General features: G+C 40.0%; 1 protein-coding gene across 3 annotated transcripts; it reads left to right on the plus strand.

The window, feature by feature from the left end:
• Positions 1-5,395: 5,395 nt before the first annotated feature.
• On the plus strand, positions 5,396-21,492 carry arfip2b (ADP-ribosylation factor interacting protein 2b). Of its 3 annotated transcripts, XM_084374626.1 has the most exons (10): positions 5,396-5,693; positions 8,051-8,161; positions 11,059-11,115; positions 13,469-13,577; positions 15,733-15,819; positions 16,221-16,336; positions 16,438-16,659; positions 16,801-16,958; positions 17,215-17,389; positions 17,867-21,492. In XM_084374626.1, exons 2-10 carry the CDS (start codon positions 8,063-8,065, stop codon positions 18,020-18,022), a joined length of 1,179 nt encoding a protein of 392 aa, XP_084230752.1. In that variant the 5' UTR covers positions 5,396-5,693; positions 8,051-8,062; the 3' UTR covers positions 18,023-21,492. The 3 variants fall into 3 exon arrangements, with proteins under 3 accessions (XP_084230752.1, XP_084230750.1, XP_084230751.1); XM_084374624.1 differs by lacking the exon at positions 15,733-15,819; XM_084374625.1 differs by lacking the exons at positions 11,059-11,115; positions 15,733-15,819.
• The last annotated feature ends 373 nt before the right edge of the window (positions 21,493-21,865 follow it).

The raw sequence follows: 21,865 nt of genomic DNA on the forward strand, positions 1-21,865 counted from the left end.
GTCGAGTAGTTTAACAAAGGTCCACTCACTACCTTTGTTCTTGACCCCCTGGACTTTTGCTCAGGTTGTCATAGTTAGATCATATGATGACAAATGAGCTCATGTGTCAGTTGTTCCTCCAGATCATTTGGCTCAAAACAGGAAGAATGTGCGATGTGGTCGAAAACTTTGGAAAAAGCTGGTGTCTTGGTGTACTTATCCTGTATACTGTTTAGGATTTGGTGCCATCATGAGGCCATCATAACTTAAAGGAGCCAACTCACAGAGCCGACTTGTTCACGACCGTCTCAGCACTACTGTTGAGGAAGCAGGTGTGATGCGGTCGAAAACTCTAGAGTAAGCTAGGAGATGGGCCTTTGGTTACAGATTTTTGCTAAACTTCTGTTTCCGAGGTAAGGAATAAACTTTCATTTCATTAGTTTTAACATGGCAACATTATGATGGTTAAACCATATTCAATTCTACATAACCAAAAATAAAAATACAGAGATCTGCAAAATATGTAGTATTATCTGTTGGAAATGTGTTTCTAACTGTAAAAACCTTCAGTCACTCATCAGTGGAAACGGAAGGACAGGATTTACACTACAGCGCCCTGAAAGCTCCTGTGCTAATATTATAGCTCAGCCACACACGCTTTACAAAAACAGCAGCACGACATCCTACAAGGAAAAAGAAAAACTTTTAACGGCAGTGACCTGTAATATTTACCCAGGGTGACTCCTGAATGGCTCGCTCACAGCTCCAGAGGGCCCCGCAAACCTCAGGGCACAGGCCTGTGTTTTCGTTGCTCCTGATGCAGAACAGATGAGAAGGACTTTTTGGGGGCATTTTTAGTTGCAATAGAGGACTGGAACACCTCTGCGTTCGGTAGCTTCGTGGTCGGTCAAAATATTTAAACAGTGATATGACCCTAAAATACAAAACAGAAAATGTGCGCGCATGTGTGGTTACTTCACAGAATTGTGTCTACAGCATCATTAGTGGCTCACACACAGCTTCAGCGTGAGGTTAAACAGTCTTTGTTTGAGAAGAGGGTGGGGCGTCTCTCCACAATGTAAACACTTCAATAGTCTATTAGCAGCATTTCTGATTAGCTGATGGACAAAGGCAATCAAGGCCGGTGTGGCCTCTTAGACCATACATCAATATCATTCGCTCAGGGTCTGGCAGTGATTGGCATGTTCATTAAGTGTCCTGTTTACAATAAGCTGAGAAGCCCACATGTGAAGCTCTGAAAGGATGTTAGTCATCTCGTCGATGATGAAGATGATTGTAAAAGCTGCTGTGGTCGACATCATTTCTCCCTTACAGAGATGATGTCCAGGCTGATGTGCTTCATCAGCTTTTGAACTCGTTTCTTTGATGACAAGAGCTAAAGCATCTTGTTAGTCTGCAGAGGCTTATAGGAAGTCTGCTCTTTGTGTATATATACTGTATACTGTAGATGAGATTGTAAATTGGCTGCATTTATGTTTGGGATTTGGTGCCATCATGAGGGCATATCAGGTATAAAATGGACCAAAAATGCTTTTTATTGAGTATTTAATGATGTGCAGGAGAGGCAAAAATGTGAAACGCAGTGATTTCTAATTTTGTGGAGACGGCGTCTATCTGCATGTGTTGTGAAAGTGTCTGCATGAGACTTTCCCCTACATTTGCGTGAGTCTTCATGTGATTCAACAGGTGAGTCTGCTCACTAATGGCTGAGTAAGGAATAACATCCCCTGATTCCAGTAACTAGTCCTTCTTCGGCCAAACTCACGCTTCCTGTGGTTGCTGACTAAAGACATCAAACACTTTCTCCACTACTTTCTACAACCATGACATTTAACAGAAAAACATGTACTGACCTCCTCTGTGCCACACGCTGCTAACTCTGCATTTTCCGTGGAGGCAGTGACACGTCACTGCCCTTCCAGTACTCCGTGTTCCTGCTGCCCTCACGTGTTTTTCCTCAAGTGCTAAATTTTCATAAGGATAGTCACAGCAAGTGAGAGTTTAATTGATGTGTTTATTCTACATGAATATGCAGTGAAAGTCCTCCACATGTACATTAAAGTAAAAGCACAGAGGACTAAGCACAAATCGTAAACAGCAGCTATGAATTATGGTCCTGGATTTGTAAAATGCAGCTGTTTTCATGGCATATCTGTTTTTTCATGTTTTCCAGGGATGGATTTACTTAACATACCAACCTGCAATTGTGTGTACTCTAGTTTATGGAGACAATAAATGCTGTGATTAATTTGGATTTGGTGGACTTTGGTGTCCATTAGAGCCTAAAGGCAAAAGAGGATAGGTGTCATGGTCCTGTCATTTCCGTCTCATGTTTTCATGGATCTTGGCACTTGTGTTTCCCTCCTGTGTTCCTGTGCTCCTTCCCAGCCTGACATACCCTTCACACCTGCCCTGCATCAGCCTCGTTAGCCCTGCCCTGTTCCTAGTGTTCTTCCCAGCCTGTCAGCTTCTTTCCTGTTCTCTCACTTGTGCTTCTCCATCTCTCTCCAGCTTTACCTCATCCCCTCATCAGCTTTGTTTGCATTTAAGTCCAGTTTTCAGTTCAGAGTTATGCTGTTGATCGCGTGTCATCTCTTGCATTTGGGTCCACCTTCTAGCTCTTTCAGTGACAATAGATGCCTTTTGTTTTGCCATTTCGTTATTATTGTTGCTATATCCTGTCAAGTATTGCAGTCTCCATTCTCATGCATAACACACGTGGAACTAATTAAACCATAGGTGTGAAAAATCTAGTTAACTGAAATAAAAAAAAGAGTTTAGAAAAAATGAAATTAACTAAAACAATATTGTTAACAAAAATAAAATAATAATAAAAAACCTTTAGTTGTAGTCGTTGTCACTTTGGTCAAAATCTGTCAACACAGCACGTCACTTACTGAGACCAAGATGTCAACATGGCTGCTTTATTGTCTTTACAAAGTGTTCTAACAAATACCACCCCATAAAAAAAAAAAAAACTCATACTGAAAGTAACGAAAAACTAATGTATAACTAAATAAAATCATTGTAACTAAACTGAATTGAAAAAAAAAAATTGAAAGTGAATTTAAATTATGTGAATTAAATATTTAAAACCATAACTCTGCTGTAGGCTATAAACTCAGGGCAGACCACACTGTACACACATATCTGCAGTAGCAGCAGCTGTGGCTCATCATGTTAGATGTTTGCAAGATTTAAAACATTTTAGTTATTTTTATCTATTTAGAATAGAGAAAAAGAAGAAATTGCATGACACATGTTCACTGGGACAGGTAGTGATGCAGACTGGCACCAAAAAACACACCAACAGCTGGAAAGTTTATACCGTATTCAAACGAACTTCCATTAGCAAAACGTTCCCATATGGCTTTTCACGCCCCCTCCAAAACATACCACGAGAGTTTCTTTTGGCTCCACGCTTCTTTCAGCATCCAATCTTATTCATTAATAAAACATTCAGTCTTTCCCTTCGCCTTCACTTCCCACCTCCTTCCTCAGACTCTGAGTGACTGCAGAAGCTGTGTGACTCCCCTCAGCCCGCCAGTGTTTGTAGGATCTCGTCCAGCACTGCTGACATTGTTCATAGTGGTCCATTCATACTCAAGTGCAAGAAGTATGTGCTTGATGTGCCCGTGTTATGTTTCTGTCATCAGTCACCTCAAGGCTGAATCGAACTGTAACATCCAACAAATATAATGCATTGTTCTCTGGCATGAGATCTATATTATGACTGGGACAGCGGCATGTGTATAGTGGCTGTTACCATCCTTTCATTCAAACATGACACATTTGCTTCAATTCCAAGCAAATAAAAGGATTCAAATTATTTTTCTGACGTCAGCATGTTCTTGACCTCAGTACAGACTTTATGGACTATTATTACTTGATATGTTGTAATTGTTTTATTGTGTGTTTTAAGGATCTTTATGGAAATGCTCAGTAGACTGAAGGAAAAGCCTCAAGACAAAGTGCCCCAGCACCTTTTTCCACCAGGAGATCACATACTAAAATGTACCCACAGAGGGCGGTATTGTAGCTTTGTTGTGCTTTAGCCACAGCCTGAGGTTTGTAAGTTAAAAGCAATATAAGGAGGACCACCACACAAGTGATTGAGATAACGAATATGCAACCTTAAAACTCACTGCAAACACATACAATTAAGGAGATAGGGGAAGAAAACTGAAACAAATTTTACAAATACAAATCTTATGGGGGTTACCTTTTGTTTCATTATGTCCTCACTAATGTGTTTTTAAAAAATGCAATTATGGTGTTGTGTGAAGATAATAATACATCTAATTCTTGTGCAAAAGCATTTCCCCTGCATACCCCCACTGCAGTCGTTGCCCCATTGTATCAAGCTACTGTATGTAAATGATAAGCTGGCTCTTTGGGCAGGGATGGGGCGTTGCATGTTTGTTGCTATACAATAGGTATTCTCTTCGTCCTTTATCTATGTGGAGGAGACAGTACAGATCTTTTGCTGTTACAGCATGCAGTAAGGCTGTTTCAGAAAAAACTTACATGTATACTCGAAGATAAAGAATATAATTTTATGCAAGGTAGGTTATTCTGCCCCCAGGACCAAGGTGAATTTATACCTTTTACCTAGGTGGTAAAAATTCTAATGCCACTTTGCTGCATGCGTGTCTCATTCACTCTCTTCAAGCCCCCCAAAAAAAAATTTAAAAAGAGACATACTATACTATACTATACTATAGCAGCCACAGGGGGCAGGGTTCCTTGGAATAATACTTTTTGTATACAACCTTTGGATTCAGAGAGGTCATTAGTCTTATCATGTCTTGAGGCACAATTACCAGAGCACTTAACTCTCACGCTCACCTGAGTTAATGTGCAGCGATCAGCAGCCGGCTGTAACCTGCACACATCACCTGCAGGATGCTCCCAAAGATGGGCTACAGCCGAAAGATGGAAAAACCAAGAACTCTCACTCCTCTACAATTTCCACTCATTGTGAAACTACTGAAGGTTGCCTGCACACATCACATTAAATATGTGTAGAAATCGATGTTCACACCAGATTCTGCGTTTGAAACCACTAGTTCACTTATGATAATGTCACGCACTTTCAGTAAAATCGTTTTTATTAACTGCGGCTTATGAATTATCCCTCAACGCATATATCATACATGCAGTGGCAGGCAAACAGATTTGCTCGGATAGTGCCAGATTGTTTAGGCTACTAGTTATATTATAAATATAAGCATTATACTAACTAAACTAAACTATACTAACTAAATACATATAATATTAAAACACAAAAATTAAAAATGTTACAAGCTACTTGCTACAGTTTTTGCCCGAGTGACCCATCATCTCGGAAATAGACAATCTTTTTGGGAGCGCGTCTGCAGAATGAATTCCTTGGTGTCGTCAGTTCCGTAAAGCGTTCCTCCTGGCATTAAAAAAGAAGATAGAGGATTATTTACGAGGAGTCAGAGGACACACGCACTGAGAACAAGACTTTACCTGGCTGTGTCATTAAAATATTCTTAAACAAGAGCGCTACGTTGTTTCCCACGGACAGTTGTTTCCTCGGACTGACAAAAGACACATCAGTCTGCTCGAAGCCGCGCAGGAACTGGGATGCACTGCCGTTAGCCTGTTATTAGCTTGCTCGCTAGCTTCCCGAACAGCCCTGTTTTTACGACGGGACCAAGCACACCGTAAGTCAAAGCGTTTGGAAATATTTGATCTTGTCTGGGTGAGGGATTTCTACACGTCTGACTCTGTTAGCAAGCCGGCTAGGCGCAGTGAACTCAGCGGGTTGTTTACCATTTGTTAACCTGCCTCCCCTTAACAGCTGCATGTGTGAACTAGAAGCAGGCCTTTTCTAGAAAGCAAAATCTTCTTCAGCTTGAAAAGCTGCTTCATTGTAATACACATTTTCAACCAGTAGCTATTAAGGTATGTTATTTTTCCGGCCTGAATAAACCTCACTATGTTGGGCAGATTGAACCCACCGGGGGGGCTGCATCCAGCGTTACCTGCTGGAGACTGTGCACCTGTGCTGGTGCACCTGTCATGGCTCCCACGATGTTTAAATCGTGCAATTGATTTCAAGTCAAACCTTCTAGTCTGTCACTAAAGAAGTAAACCATTACTCACTGTATCTCCCTTTAGGTGTGACAATAACTAATAAAGTGCAGTATCTCTGTTGTAGCACATTTAGGGCTGCTAAATGGTCAATAACTAAACACCCTAAACAGCCTTTCATATTGACAATATACCACAACTACACCAGGGCCTATTTCAGATGTAGATGTTATGCAAAGCAGCCAACTTATTTGCTCAGACTTCAAGCTTTAGTCAGGTAAAAAGCTGAACTGAGTGCCTTGTACTGTAAGTGTAGAATCTCAGTTCATTAAGCAGACTTTTCTCTGCATTTCGTGGGCGTAAAACTACAAGTTAAATCTGTTTTGATCAGGTAGGCTAATATGAAGGAGATGTCATGCCAGAGGTGCAGTAAGCTGTCCTAGAAGAGTGTTACTGTGTTGAGGATTGTTGGGAAAGAGAAGCACAACTTCCATTGTCCAAAGTAAACAGAGATGTGTCATTCCTCAGGAAATGGATTGGGCATGGCCAACTGTGTGTTTTTGATGGCAGAGCCCTCCTAGTTGAGGTCAGCGCAAATGTAAACAAACTGTGCAAGTACCTGCCTTCATCAGTGCCAGCAAGTGACTGCCATCAACCCGCCATACAGTTATGTTCAGTCAGTCAGCCACGTGGAGCAAATCTCAGGACACCAACCTTTTTTTCCTGTTTTTTTTTTTTTCAAACTAATTGAATTGTTGCCTTATTTTTTGTCAATCACATACATTTACCATACATTCATTATTAGTTATATGCTGCATATAAGTGATGTCTTGTAAATCCTGCCATGTTTCCTGCTTTTAAGTGGTGTTTTAAAGTAAATCAACAGTGTGAGAAGACGCATCAAATACTAACAACTACAGTAATAACTAAAAACATGTACAAGTCTTGTTAAATGCTTACCTTTTATTAGAATTCAATCATAAATTACATTACAAACATATGATAATAATAAAATATTCAGAATTACATTGTGAAGCCTTGAAAACATGACACATTTTTTATAACCAACAAACCAATGTTGATTCATCTTGTAGCAGCCACTTACATAAATGTGCAAACATGTTACATTTTCACCTCTTTCACCTAAAAGCAACTTTTAATAGTCTGAATAAAATCACCATACATTACTTATCACTTCAGTTTCCAGGCCTTTTCTATTGGCCTAAAGAACAAAAGGCCACAAAACACCCACAAGTGCAAAATGAATCACCCATTGTATTCTTGGCTTTTATATTTCTCCCTATGCAGCGCTGCTCTTGTACATGCAAGACTTTATCAAGGTGTGATGTTTACCTGTGTAATCGACACCCTGCTCTGCAGCGTGAAAACCAGGATAAGCAACAAATATTAGGCATTCAAATTTAATTTTGGCCTTGTCTCCCCCCACACACACACATACATGTACAAAACATTGGTGTTTGTGGGAGTGAAGTCATTAAGCTCAGAATTCATTATTCCCCTCCAAGTCAAAAATCGGAGCTATATCACTGCTTGTCCAGCATTTTTCTTGTTGTTGTTCTGCATATGCGATTGTATAACATGAATTGTGTGAATGTGGAGCAGACTAGCTCTCCCTCCTCTAGTCTGGGTTTTTTAGGGAGTGGACACACTAAAATATGGAGCTGTAATCGAGCTGTAGAGTAGAGTGGCCACTTCAGTACGACAGCTCATTGTAGTGCCGCACGGGGTCCTTCAGAGAGGTGTGTTGTTTTTATGCTGAGCAGTAGCCTTGCTCTTTGAAAACCACCTTCTCGCTTGTTTGTGGCAATTATATTCCCATCTGCCGAATAATGATTTGGTTGTTTTGACTAAACTGGTTGGTCTCTCCTCTTCAAAGCAGCATTTAGGCCTGGCTGTTTTTCCATCTCTGCCCTTTTTCACTTGCAGGTGTCTGTTGAATCCACATCTCTCTCCTTTTTTCTCGCAGACATAGTGCATTATGACAGACAGCATTATGAGTAAAGCTGCCACAATGGAGATTCCAATCAACAGTAATGGTGACACAGGGACACTACCAGAGGACGACAGCCTTGAACAGGTGGGTCAGGTCGGCTGCTGAATCTGTCTCGTATGTGAAACATTTTGAGGACACCCTGTGTTATATACACTTTTAAAGCTATTACGACTATACCTGGAAAGAGGGTGCAAACTGTTCGTGTCATCCCAAGCAGACAGAAGAACATTTACATATTCAAATCCAAACCGCAGCTAACAGAAGAGAGGACAGATAATACAGAGTTAATACAGAGATAATAAATTGTTGACCCTTTAAAGACTTCTATTAGTTTTAAGTACATGTTTATTGTGAGTTTTAGTATAGGTTTAAGTGTACCTTTTTTGAAGGCTTTGCTTTATTATGAGATCACACTGGCTTTCATCACGCACCCACTTTTTTTTCTTCTTGCCTTCTCTTAAGGAAATTCTAACAATAGCCTTAACTTCATGTATTCAGTGATGCATTCAGTGGGACAGTACTGTCCCTAAAGGTTGTATCACTCACATGAGAGCACATGAAGAAAATCAAACCGACATACTTGAGCCAGCTGATGTCATCACGCGGTATTTCTGATGATGGGTGAATGTGGGGCGTCAGTTGTTTGAAGTTGACATTGTGGTCATGGGTATTGTTCTCAGCCATCACGAGATTAGCTAAGTGAGTTGGCTCATTTAATACCATTCACACTGTTGCACCACTCTGCGGTAATATTGAGTACTTCTTAGTGAATACAGTTGTCAGTCTGGAACACTGGCTGTGTGAATGTGGCCAGTCACTTGAGGTTTTCACTCACTCTAATATATCTGTATTCAACTGCTCAGAGCCGGATATATTTTCATCCCTTGTTGTGAACGTAAATATTCTTCTCCGCCTGGGTTTAACTAGTGTCGTATTACCTATTACCTGTCAAACATTGCTAGAAATCCTTGGGTCTGCCTTGTTACAACTGAGGAAAGCGATCCTACTGGGAAATCAGGTGTTAGAGACCATCTGTCTCTTTGTGAACTAGTTCTTCCCTCTAGCAGCTCATGTGGCCTCTTGTTCAGGATTGTAAGACACATCTCTGGTATATTTGATTTGACTGAAATAATAACTCAGATGTAGTTGTTGCTCGCCAGGTGGGGACTTTTCATTTACGGAAACGCCTCTTTCGAAGACTCCAGCAAAGCATATTTAACATTTTGTTTCCATCATTCTCAGAGTGTCTCAGTCAGAGTCAGTTAGAATGAAATAACAGTGGAGTTGCAGGGTAAGATAAGTGGAATGAGTTTGTTTATTCTCCTGCGACCCGAGGCACTCCTTGTTGGTCAAACAGATGAAGATCCTGGATGAAGCACTCGCAGTTGATTTTGTTGTTTGCTCACCAAACTATGAGTGGCTCCACTCCAGTAGTAAAACAAATTCCTACCCTCTCACCAAGCTTGCACAGTGAAGCAAGTATTCACCCGTTTGGTGTGGCTACCTCCAGTCTAATGTGTTCATGTATGAGGAGTGTTTAGCTGCACTGTTTGGAGCTGGATATTACCCGGTTGTCATGGCAACTCTGCAATTAATCTGAAACTGGCTGTGCTTTGTCCTTGGGTAAAAGCCCTCTGAAATCAGATTGATATCTACTGTGCAGCACTTTTAGTCAAAGCTGCAGCAGTCTGTGTCGCTCTTTCAGATAAAGACGAAGACTGACAGGTGAAGGAAGAGCAGGAGTCTGGTTTCAGATGTTGTTGCATTGTGATTGTGTCAGAAAGGGGAGGGTGACTGGCAGCACGACAGCGACAGGGATAGGATCGACTGCCAGCAGGATCCTGGCAAAAGCGTCAGATGCTTCACTGGTGTCTGCTCAGTCAATCAACAGTGTTTCAAGATGCTTATACTGTTAAACTCAAGTTCTCAGAGGTGATTACTTTATTAATTTGGAGATATCCCAGTTGTAGTGTTTTTGTAGAATTGCAGAGCTGCTCAGTTATTTCGAAAAGGGTCGTTTGTGGCGTTTTAAAGCAGAGCATCTGCTGTCCAGCCTGTATCTATCATGTCACAGCTTTCTATACATGAACAGAGATTTTTATAAGCCTTCCAAACCTCACTGTTAAGATACGACAACCATATTATTTTATGATGACTTAAAAGTGCTTTAGTTTCCTTCATCTCAGGCAACAGGCTCTGTGTCAACATTGCATACAAGGAGGAATCGGTGTCCGTGCTAGTTTTCTTCCTCATTGAACAGATGCCACAACATGAGGCAGATCTCTAAAAAAAGATGCACATGGAGCGAATGAAGGAGAAAATGTTGTTCAACAGGCCTTGTCCTTCTTTATAACTAGTTTTTGGTTGTTGGTTCACTGTCTGTGGTTAAATCTTGGCAAGAGGTTAAATGTTTAAAACTGTCACCTTAAGCTACAGAAATTGGCACTATTGCTTTGATGAAGTCCTTTCAGCTGAAAGGTTACATGTTACTTCTGATACATGACCCAAAATGAATGACTTATATAGCTAATTATATTTTGGGCTCTTGGGTGTTTGTGTTCTTTCTGATTTATCTTTGTTAAAGTTACTTTAAATGTCTTTACATGTCTTGTAAATGATTGTCTTCATTTTTTCAGTGTTGCACTTGAATCAGTGTTCAGACAGTGATGGAAAATATCATTGCAAAGATGAAGTAACATGTTCACACCCGGTGGATTAGACGATCTGCTTAAAACTTAACACAAAGCAGCTAAATCCTGACCTGCTGTGATATCACTCATCACTGTTTTCCATCCTACATCCCTGCTGTCTGTGGACGTTACAATGATTTTTCTGGGATTTCTTTTACATCGTTCTATCTTGTTTCATGATTTCAGTCATGGATTTTTCTTTTTTGTCTCCTTTCCTTTTCTATTTGTTTCTCTTTTTTTGTTGTTGTTGTTCTTGTGTTTGTCGATGTCCCCTCCTCCATCTACGTGCAGGCTGCAAAACTGCAGTGGAGCTTAGATGAGAAGTTAGGGAGCTCCAGAGGCACCAGGGTGAGCAGGCCATTTGTGCATGTGTGTGTGTGTGTGTTTATGTTGGTGTGTAGTACTGCTCAGTGGTTTGACTTTGTGCGGCATTAAATTGCCTCGCATCACTACGTTGGTTTAAATGTCAGACATTTCATTTTTATGGCAAACCACTGTGCAGCTCGAGTTGCGCTGCCTGTTAACTTGGCTCCTACTAACTCTAGATAGAAGGACTCTCTCATTCATGTTTTGAGAGTCATCCCTCTAATTGTGTAGTGTTAACAAAATAGCCGACAGCTAACACATCTCACGTAACAGTCTGTTTCCATTCAATTTTTAGATTGTGGTGAGCTAATCTAGCATAGATTCTGTGTGCACTTGGGTGATGTCTGAGTGTGATTACTCTATTTTAGGGGGTGACGGTTGAAAAAGTAAACATGGTGTCATACTAATAATCATTATCTCATACTACAGCTGGAATATTGATGTGAATTGGCTGTGCCAGTTCTGTCTTGATACTATGAAATGTAGCTGTGTTTTGGCAAGGCGGTCAAGAGAGAGCTGACCATGACTATGAACAGATGAGGCCCTGAAGCAGAGCAGTCTAGGGGTGAGAGAGAAAATCGATCCTTAGAAGCTTGTGATTCTCTCTTCAAAAATGTTGTCTTAATGCATAAAAGTTAATAATCGCATATTTAAAACCTTATTCTTGATATTATGAATGCCTGTAACAATGTAGCAAGACTGGGCTGTACGTTCTAGAGCTGCAACTTACAATACATTTAATTGTTGATGAATCTGTTGATTATTTTCTCAATTAAACGATTAGTGGTTTGATCTATTAAATGATAGGAAATGGTGAAAAATGACAATCAGTGTCTCCGTAAGCCCAAGAAGACATCCTCCAATATCTTGTTTTAACTCTTTTCTTAACCTAGTTTACTGTCATTAAGGAGTAAAACATTTTTCTTTAAACTTTTTTCTCTTAAAAATAAATCCTAAAAAACGATTTAAAGACCGATTAATAAATTACCGAAATATTATTTTAACAGTTGAAAACTTATTGATTAATCATTGCAGCTGTAATATGTTCCTTAAGGCTGAACCAATTGGCTGGTGAAACGTGACTGCATGTGCGCCTGGTTTATGTTCTAAGGAACGCTATTTCTTGAGTTTTGGTGAGGATGGCAGAGCAAGTACATTATAGAGGTAATTTCATCAGTTAGTTATGAATTATTAAGTAAACAATGTTTTAAAAGTCGGATGTAGTCACATAGTGAAAAAAAATCATTTATAGAAATCAAAATGTTTTAAAGCATCGATAATAGCTTTGTAATCACTTAGTAGCCCTCTGAATTGGAATCAAATTGTGAGGTGCCTACAGATTCCCAGCCCTTACATACATCCGTAATAGATAGTTTGCCTCATGCTGGTTTATTCGTCATAGAATGCTGTTTAGCACAAATCACAGCAGTTGCATTGTTACTTCCTTTTAGTAGCATCAAGCGTACTCTTTGTGTTTACTTAGAAAAAAGGAAACAGCCACCTCCCTTTCAGAGCTTAGAGTTCCCTTATCACAATCTTACTGAGCATCTTAGCCCAAGGTCCAGGAAGTATCCTATATATTATGCTCCTGTTTACATTTTACGATATGGATCTTTGCCCATAGTTCAGTCACTGTGCAAGTGTTTGTAGAGAATGAAATAAGAGGCTTGCTCACGGCACAGGCAGGTTTTAATTCAAACCTGTTTATTGTAGGAAACAAGGTTCATATAAGGTTTGCAAAAGTGAGAAACCTGTTCAGGACAGATTTTCTTTTTATAAATACCTCACCAAAGAGCTGATACTTGAACAGCAAGACAAACAAAAGAAAACAATGAGTTAGAGTTAAGGAAAACGTCTACAAGATGGATTGTGTGGCTTTTATCACATTTCACCTCGTGATGCAGAGCTTTACTGAAGCTTTTGGTTATTTTGGAAGGAGAAAATAGTTGTAGCAGTTCCTGTGGCATAGATCAGTGGAGTCACTGCTTAGAGTAAGACTGACTGACTATGACAGCTGCTTTTGTGGTCCTCTTTCTTGGTCCAGTGTCATTAGACAAGTTGATTATTGACGGGCACTTAAGTGGTATGTTTTCTGTCAAACACATTATGGTTTTCCCTGTAGATAAGTGGTTGTAGTTGGACTGCCTTGTGTGTACTCACTAACCTTTCTAACATAGTGGTGTTTGTCCCCCTCTAGTGACTAAGTCTTTAATCGACATTGTCTAAATTTAACACTCAAGTCATAATCTCCTGTCTACTGTGCATATCCCTACCCAAAACCCTCTATCCTTCCCTTTGTTCTTGTTTTTTGTTTTTTAATTTCCCCACTTTGCAGGACCTACAGCAGGTGATGGTATCGGGTCCCAATCTCAATGAGACTAGCATTGTATCCGGGGGTTATGGTGGAACAGCAGAGGGTATCATCCCCACCAGCTCAATCAAAGGTAGAGTCTTATTTTTTCTCTCTCTCTCCGATATATTTCAAGTCTCTCTTCAGCTGCACTGTCACTGTCGCAGTTTGACTTCTTCTGTTGACTCTGTGCTGCGCCTCTGACTCAGGAGTTTATTCAGAGCACACGTGTTTGATTACTGGGGCCTTCAATCATTCTTCCCATGAGATCATGCTGCAGTTAATTTTGCTGTAACTGGTGGCCAATTTCTGTGCTGATTCATCCCTAGCTTAGGCCTCCTCTGTATCTGAAAATGTGCCTTAGTGGCTTGTTGTCTATGTAGAGATATGGGAGAATGACCTGTTGTGCCAGATTGTCTGTTGCACAATACCAACTTGGAAATCCCCCTTTCAAACTGTTTGGAAAAGGGCAGGCACTTTCAAAAAATACTTGGCAGATGATTGTACGAACCATCTGTCTATCACTGTCTATCTCAGGGCTATCTTCAGATCAATGAACCATATGACGCAGTAGGAAAGGCCAGCAGCAGAGCCAGTTGGTAAAACCTAGTTTAAACCTAAGCCAGACGAGGAGAACGAAAGCATCTTTTGCATGGATAAAAAGCTGTCAGTGCTGTTCTCTGCTCTTGTTTTGATGAAATATACTTCCCAGTTCTGATATAACTGATGTATTAGCAATCCACCATTTTTACAACCATCTGAGTACCAGAAAAAAGTGATAGTTTGTTGCAAAATGTATATTTTGAGCCCTAAAACTCCTGATTCTGTGGAAACTGACCTTTCTTTAAATGTCTGACAGCTCTCCCCCACCAACACAGCCCCCTGCATTATTTTAATGGTTTAACATAACTCTTCTTTAGGTGCCCTTCATCAGACACGATTCTCACCATTAATCGCTATGATGTTTCTTGTCTTTCATCAGCAGCCAAGATCATGCTGTTAAGTTTACAAAATAGCTTCACACTGAATACTGAATAACTCCAGTACACAGTGACTTGTGGTTTCTTCACATGTTGTGTGATACTGAAGTCCCACTGAGGGATTAATGTACTTCTCTAGTTCAAAGCGCTGACTTCAGTGAAGCTCTAAGCACAGTGTCAAAGGAAATAACAGCACTCTCTTTGCTAATTATTTGATACTAATATATCTGACTCTTTGTCCCACTCTCTCTCTCAGGCCCTGCTGTGCGATACAATGCAGAGTTTAACAAAAGGATCCCAGTTTCAGCATTAGGTGGCTCCTTAGACCTTATTATTATTAATAATGGAGAACTTATATCCAAAATGAGACATCCAGTCTGTAAATACGGTTGAATTTAACTGGTAATTGAGAACTTTTTCTCTAAAACAATTCATATAATGTGGCTTTGAAATCCATTTTTAATGGATAATTCTCACATGATGGATATCTCATTTTTTTTTTTACCAGCTTCTCTGTCCTTTTATCTTCATGAGATTTTCCCTTTAGCAGTGGAGAGAAGGGCAGCACACTCACTTCTGCTTTCTGCTTTTGATCTTGGACATATTGGGACTTTTTCTATTAGAGCTTGTTGTAGTTTTTTTTTCTCCTTTTACAAATTATTCCTTTACTTTCTGTTGGTTTCTCAAGGTTTTCCCAAAATAACTCACTAAGCTGATCTCTGACATCCGTAGCAAAACAGAAACCAATGTAATGTCCATCACGGTGTGTATTTGTTTTAAAAACTAGGTAAGATGTTCTTAGGAGAGCCTTATGATGGGGGTCCTCATTTGTCTCATGTTAATCATTTCCATTTATTGTTATTTATTGAAAGGCTGATCCAAATGCTGCATTTCATGCTGCCCCCATCTTCATCATCACTCATTTGTCTGCATTGTTCACTGAGTGTCATGCACTAAATGTTGTCTTTTCATCTTGTCTGTTCTCCACCTCCTTTCCCTCACCATTCCCTCCCACATCCTTCTCTTCTCCCTTTTGTCGTCTTGCTTTTCTGCCTTTTATCTGAATCTCTCTGCTCCTCCCCACCATCTTCCTCCTACGCTATCACTCCATTTTTTTTATCTCAATAATTACTTCATTTTAACTCCTGATGAAAAACCCCTTTTTGAAAAAAAAACCCAACATAAATCCCATGCCCACACCCTACCCTGATTCATACACACCCTTAACCATTCCTTCACCCACACCCGACAATCCATCCACTGTCACAGACCTGCGTATGAAGGCCAGACGAAGTAGCGTTCCCTCAAGCAGTTCTTTCACCTGCCATATAGCGAGCCAGTCACATGAATACAAAGGTACTGGGAAGGGAAAGAGGGTGAGGTTGAAGGTTGAAACAGGCTCATCATTGAACAATCTTATTGCCATTTCAGCAGTGACCCAAAATATCCCTGAAGTCTACAGTATATTCACTTTTTAACACAGTCAATAAAAAGATTTGGTGTTTTTATTAGTGTTTCCGTCCTGTTTGATTCTCCGGATTCTCCTGCTATTTAATCACTCGCATCTCTCTCCTTTGCATGTTTTACAGTGCTTTAAGGGCTAGCGGTGATAGCAGACACATTTCAGAAACCATTTTAAGCACAGTTTTGATGCACTAAAAGTAGTTAAGCATTTTCTGTTTTCTACTTGAGGTGCTTGTTTGCTCATGTGTATTTATAATGTCCTCATGTTTCTACATTTGGGTCTTATCTCTCAGGTTCCAACATGCACCACAGCAGCAGCAGCTCGTCAATGACAGCAGAGGAATCGACCCGCGGTGTTGCTGTTGAAAAACTAGAAACAATGAAGAAGTGGGGCATCAACACTTACAAGGTATTTGAAGCCACCCCATGTCCTCATGCTGTGCGATACAGTCACAGAAAGGACTTGCATTGTGTACTAATGCCTCCGTGTGTCTTCCTTCATTGTTCCAGTGCACAAAACAAATGATCTCGGAGCGTTTTGGTCGGGGTTCCCGGACTGTGGACCTGGAGCTGGAGGCCCAGATTGAGGTGTTGAGAGACACTAAAAGGAAATATGAGAATGTGCTGCGATTGGCCAGAGCGCTGACCAACCACTTCTACAACATGGTGCAGACGCAGCATGCACTGGGTGACACCTTTGCTGACCTCAGTCAGAAATCTCCAGAGCTACGGGTGAGACCTCAAAATCTATATAGCCTTATCTTTAGTTATAACGTTGAATAGCATCAGACGAGGTCCTACTGGTTAGGTTTATGGAGACAACCTTTTATCACATTAAAACTTTTAATGTTCTGTTGTTTTTGCCTTTTGTAGGACGAGTTTGGCTACAATGCAGAGACTCAGAAGCTGCTGTGTAAGAATGGGGAGACTCTACTTGGTGCCGTTAACTTCTTTGTGTCCAGCATCAACACACTGGTCAACAAGACCATGGAGGACACCTTGATGACAATCAAGATGTATGAAAATGCCAGGTAAGGACATGCAGTACATTAATTACTCTTTTCATCTAAGAAACTGGAAACCCTTAAACACATAAATACTGATATTATCATGAATTAATTATTGACCTTTTCTGACTGCTGTATCCATCCACCAAGTTCAAGATGTTTTGGCTTCACTTATGATGAGCTGTCATGTCGTCCATATTTATATATCCCAATATTTGGATCCCATTTCTTATAATAAAGAGTAAAACTTAAAACTTTTCGCTCCCTCTTTTGTAAGCAGATTGGAGTTTGATGCCTACCGGTCAGACCTGGAGGAACTGAGTTTGGGTCCAAGGGACGCTGTAGCCATGGCTCGCATCGATGCTGCTCAGGAACAGTACCAGCTCCAGAAGGAGAAGTATGAACGCCTCCGCTCCGACGTCATCATTAAACTCAAGTTCCTGGAGGAGAATAAGGTTAGTGGGCCTTCACAGTGAAAAAAGCCTACATCCGGTAGAGATAAGCAAGTACTGTGCACCAGTATCTGTATCCGTTCAACTCACTAAATTATTTTTGAATTCAGACTCGGGATGGGTGGGCCTAAAGCTGAGTGGGTGGGACCAACCTCAAATCACTATTGGGTTGATCAGATGTCTTTATATTTATTATTTACTAGAAACTTAGAGAACAGCCACAGAATTGAGCTTCAGATCATTGTAAGTGATCACAAGACAAAGAGAACTTTTTACAGAGCACATTTTTATAAACTTGAATGAACCTCAGTGAACTACCCAGTGAGAATTAATTGGCATATTTTACTTAGATGACACTTGTACTTGTAAAAAGTACATTATCAGTACTGGATACTTGTATCAGCCCAGTACTAGCTTAACCCTAACAACCAGGTGTGACTTGATGTAGTCTCTAAGCTTCACTGTTTCTCTCTATTTTAGGTGAAGGTGATGCATAAGCAGCTCCTCCTCTTCCATAACGCCATCTCGGCGTACTTTGCTGGCAACCAGCAGCAGCTGGAGCAGACGCTGAAGCAGTTCAACATAAAGTTGAGGCCCCCAGGGGCCGACAAGCCCTCTTGGTTAGAGGAGCAGTAAGAGGGTCTGCTGGACCTCCTGCAGCCTCCTTCTCAACCACCTCCACCTGTTACCTGTTGAAACCCCCTACTTACAGAGGACCACTACATAGGGATACACTTCCAGATGATTGGGTGGATGAAGATGTGAGATGAGCGTGTGGCTGGATTGGACAGATGAATTGCAGGGTATTAATGATGAATGGGCTCGATGCAGCAGGAAAACCAAGTGGCCAGTTTTATGAACAGTCTGGGGGCTTTTAGTGCCTCTTCCCAACTCTCTTTTTGTCACTCTAACCTTCTCTTTGTGCTTTGTTCCCAGAGAAACTGTTCATCTCTCCCTTCCCTCTCTCCTATTTGACTCAGCCTTCTATCTCAACACTATTTTGCTGTGTGAGCTTGTACTAGTCATGTCCATGGCCATTATTGTATTCCTCAAGTGCTCCCAGTGCTCTGAGTTACATCAACCCCACATCATGTTATTAACACAGACAGATAAAACACACTCAAATGTGACCAAACGCTACATCAAAACTCTTCCAGACCTTATCGCTCTCCTAGTGTGCCTCCTTACATATGAGCTAAAGTACTAAATGAACATGTGGCCTCGAGGGAAGAAGGATACGTTAACTAAAAGATTTCAAACTTTACACAAAGGGGATTTGTGTGGTACACTGGAAAGGAATGATCAGACATTTCAAATCAATGTACATTTCAAATTAAGTACTGTTTCACTCTTGAAATAAATATTATATGATTGTTTGTAGCTTCTAAAAGAACACAATGTTGTGTTTTAGTATAGTTTTTGCTTAATTTGACTGTTATCTGTGTTTATTTTGTAATTATTCCACTTCTAGTCAGCTGTATGTCTGATGCTTCAGAGTGAAGGACAGTATACCGCTTGGGCCAAGTGTGCCGGTGTTTTCGACTGCAGGTATTGCAGTGCTTAGTCTGTAATTATGAGAAATGCTACAGTTTTCAGTCTTAACCTGAAAATTCTTTTGACTTCAATATGCAACGATCATTTTAAGGAACACTGCCACAGCTTCCCAAAGTCATACTGGTTGGGGTCTTTACTAATTGTTTTTTATTTACCCAAAGAGATGTTTATTGGATGATGACCCTCGCTATGTTTTCATGTTTTTTTGTTTGTTTTTTTAAAGGAACATCACTTGTTTAGTTTCAATGTGGACTGAGGAGACTTTGAAGGACCGTTGATGGGTATGTGAGTCAGTTAAGATCCAACACACTTGAATGGATTCACTCCATTATTTAATTGTTTAACGGACTGAATTTGAAAGGAATTCATTACATTCTGTTAGCATTGATGCATTGACTTGTTTTTGTCTTAGAGGGGCACTTTGTAGTTTTTGGGAAGAAACTAAAACTCAGAATTAAAAAATTTACATTAATGAGGTAATAATACAAACTCAGAAATATTTATTTTTTCGATAATTGAATAAACAAGCTGTTCTCAGAGGAAAATAAGGTCCTCAGAAGGCTGTTTGAGGCTAGAAAGATGGCAGGGTCCGCCAAATATAAACAAAGTAATACAGTATGAAATTGTCCTTTTTAAGGTCAGTTGTTTATTCAGTCATGAAAACAAAGACAGTTTGTTTATTTGGTTTGTTTAGGCATAAAGAAATCTGTCAATGAAGATTTTTCTCTTCTGATAAGAATTTCTTCCCCAGAACTACAAAATGCACCTTTGAAGGTGCAATATGTAAGAAATGTATTTGAAAACAATGTCAGTTATCAACATGTGAAGGAATAACAGTTTTGACATTATGAAGTTGTTGCGAAGCATTTTTAGCATGCTAACCAACTAGCCCCAGTCCTCGTCCAAAGATCCAGTGCTAGAAGTGAACACACAAACGGTTTCCTGGTGCTCCAAGCTCCCAGTTCAAGCTGCTAGCTGTATAGCTAACTGAGCTAATGGCAGCTACGGTTGGCAGCAGTTAGCAGTTTACTTTTGTTGATATGCCGTCTTCTGTTTGTTGAGAGAATGAATTCAGCTGGTGGCAAATTCTTACATATTGTACCTTGAAGTTGACATTGACATCAAGGGTCATATCTTTTAAGCCCTCCTGAAACAGAATATGTTTGTCTTTGGTTACCTTTCTTCACACTGAAGATTACTGTAGCTGTCTAATATTACTAATCCTGATATTTTGACATAAAATCTTGTAAAGTAATTGTTGGGGAATGGGGAAAACACTAATGACTCATCATTTGTTTTATCTCCTCTAGTTGAAACATTGTCTTAGTATGATGGTAGTAAACAATCATCCATTGTTGACAATTAAGAGGATGTTTTACAAAAAAAATATCAGCGTGGTACTGCATATGTAATGTTGAATTGTTATTCATCAGTGTATTTATTATGTTAATTATGTGTGGAATCAACATATTGTACACAAAAACATCTGGTTTGTTCAAATGACTCAATCTATGGGTATGACATTGATACATTTTGCAGATGGACATGCCTCAGGATAACCAAATCTCTAACTGTTCTACTCCGAAACATGTATTGATAGAAAATGTTTTAGTTTCCCAGTGTAAACCCTCTGTGACGTCAAGTGAAGATAATCCAGTATCATGAATGTTTTACCATGCTGAATTTCACTCGTAACAGAAGGGAGAGCTCTATCAGTTACTGGTCCTCCAGCTTCATGTGTCCTCTGCATTTGCATGGCAGGCAGCGATCCAAAGTACATGTGCAGATATGTGTGAATGCACTGATGCTCTACTCTTGGCCTTCTGCGTTCCAGCTCGCATGGACTGGCACATCGCCATGCTTATGATTTAGAAACTGGCTGAAGCAGAATCAAGGATATGGGTCGATTTTAATGCTGCACTCTTAAAGACAATTATAAAAAGAACTGGATCTGATGGAAGAAGATAAAAGAAATGGATTCTATGGTTTATTCGGCTTGTGTTTTCTGATTTTTGTGTGTCAGCATGTCAAATGGGTGTATTTTATTCTGGCTAGAAAAAAAATCACTCAGAAAGATGTAAAATTGCAGTTTCACTGGCCAGCTCCTGGTCTGTTTGACCGCCACACAGCAATATTAACTAAATGTGACTCCCCTTTTTCCCGAACCTGCCCCTTTGAAATTCCTAACCCCAACACCAAGATGAATGGCAATAGGATTTTTATTTTGATTCATAGTTGTGAAACCTCCAGTAAATTGAAAAAAGCGTGACAAGAGTTTTAAGTCACTCTGATAGAAGTCTTTACATTGTTGCCAAGAGAGAACCGAGATTTATAAAGATTAGATGTTTTATTTGTGTACAATCAATGTTTTCTAGGCTGAGCTGGTGTGTTGTACTGTATGTATGAATGATTGCACATAATGGTATTTAAAGATGATAAATGGAGCCGTGTCATTGGTTGATGTGATACTCTGCCTTCATTCCTCACTCAGACCTGAAAAGTCCCACCCCACCCCGAGGGAACAAAATTAAAAGTACACATTTTCAAATGCTCTCTGGCTGTTTTTTTCTTTTTGTTCCTCCATGTCAGTATGTGTTGCACTGTAGGCCACTGGGCTTTCTGTTGCATGAAGAAACCATCTGATTCAGTCACATTAAACTTTGAGCTTTTGATTACAACTGTACACAGGTATTTTAACAATTTTGATCAACCATCATCAAATTTGCCTCCTGTAATTAATACTCTTGTTTTATTATCGAGACAACTGGAACAAGAAATGGACAATATATCAATATATCGTTATTGTGATATGAGACTGAATATCATATTATAGCGATATGGTATAAGTGTTATCTTCTCCTGGATTTAAAGGCTGCATTACAGTAATGTGAGTCATTTTCGTAACTTACCAGACTGCTCTACATG

This window comes from Pagrus pagrus (assembly GCF_965226575.1).
Source record: "Pagrus pagrus genome assembly, chromosome: 14".
Taxonomy (NCBI): Eukaryota; Metazoa; Chordata; class Actinopteri; order Spariformes; family Sparidae; genus Pagrus; species Pagrus pagrus.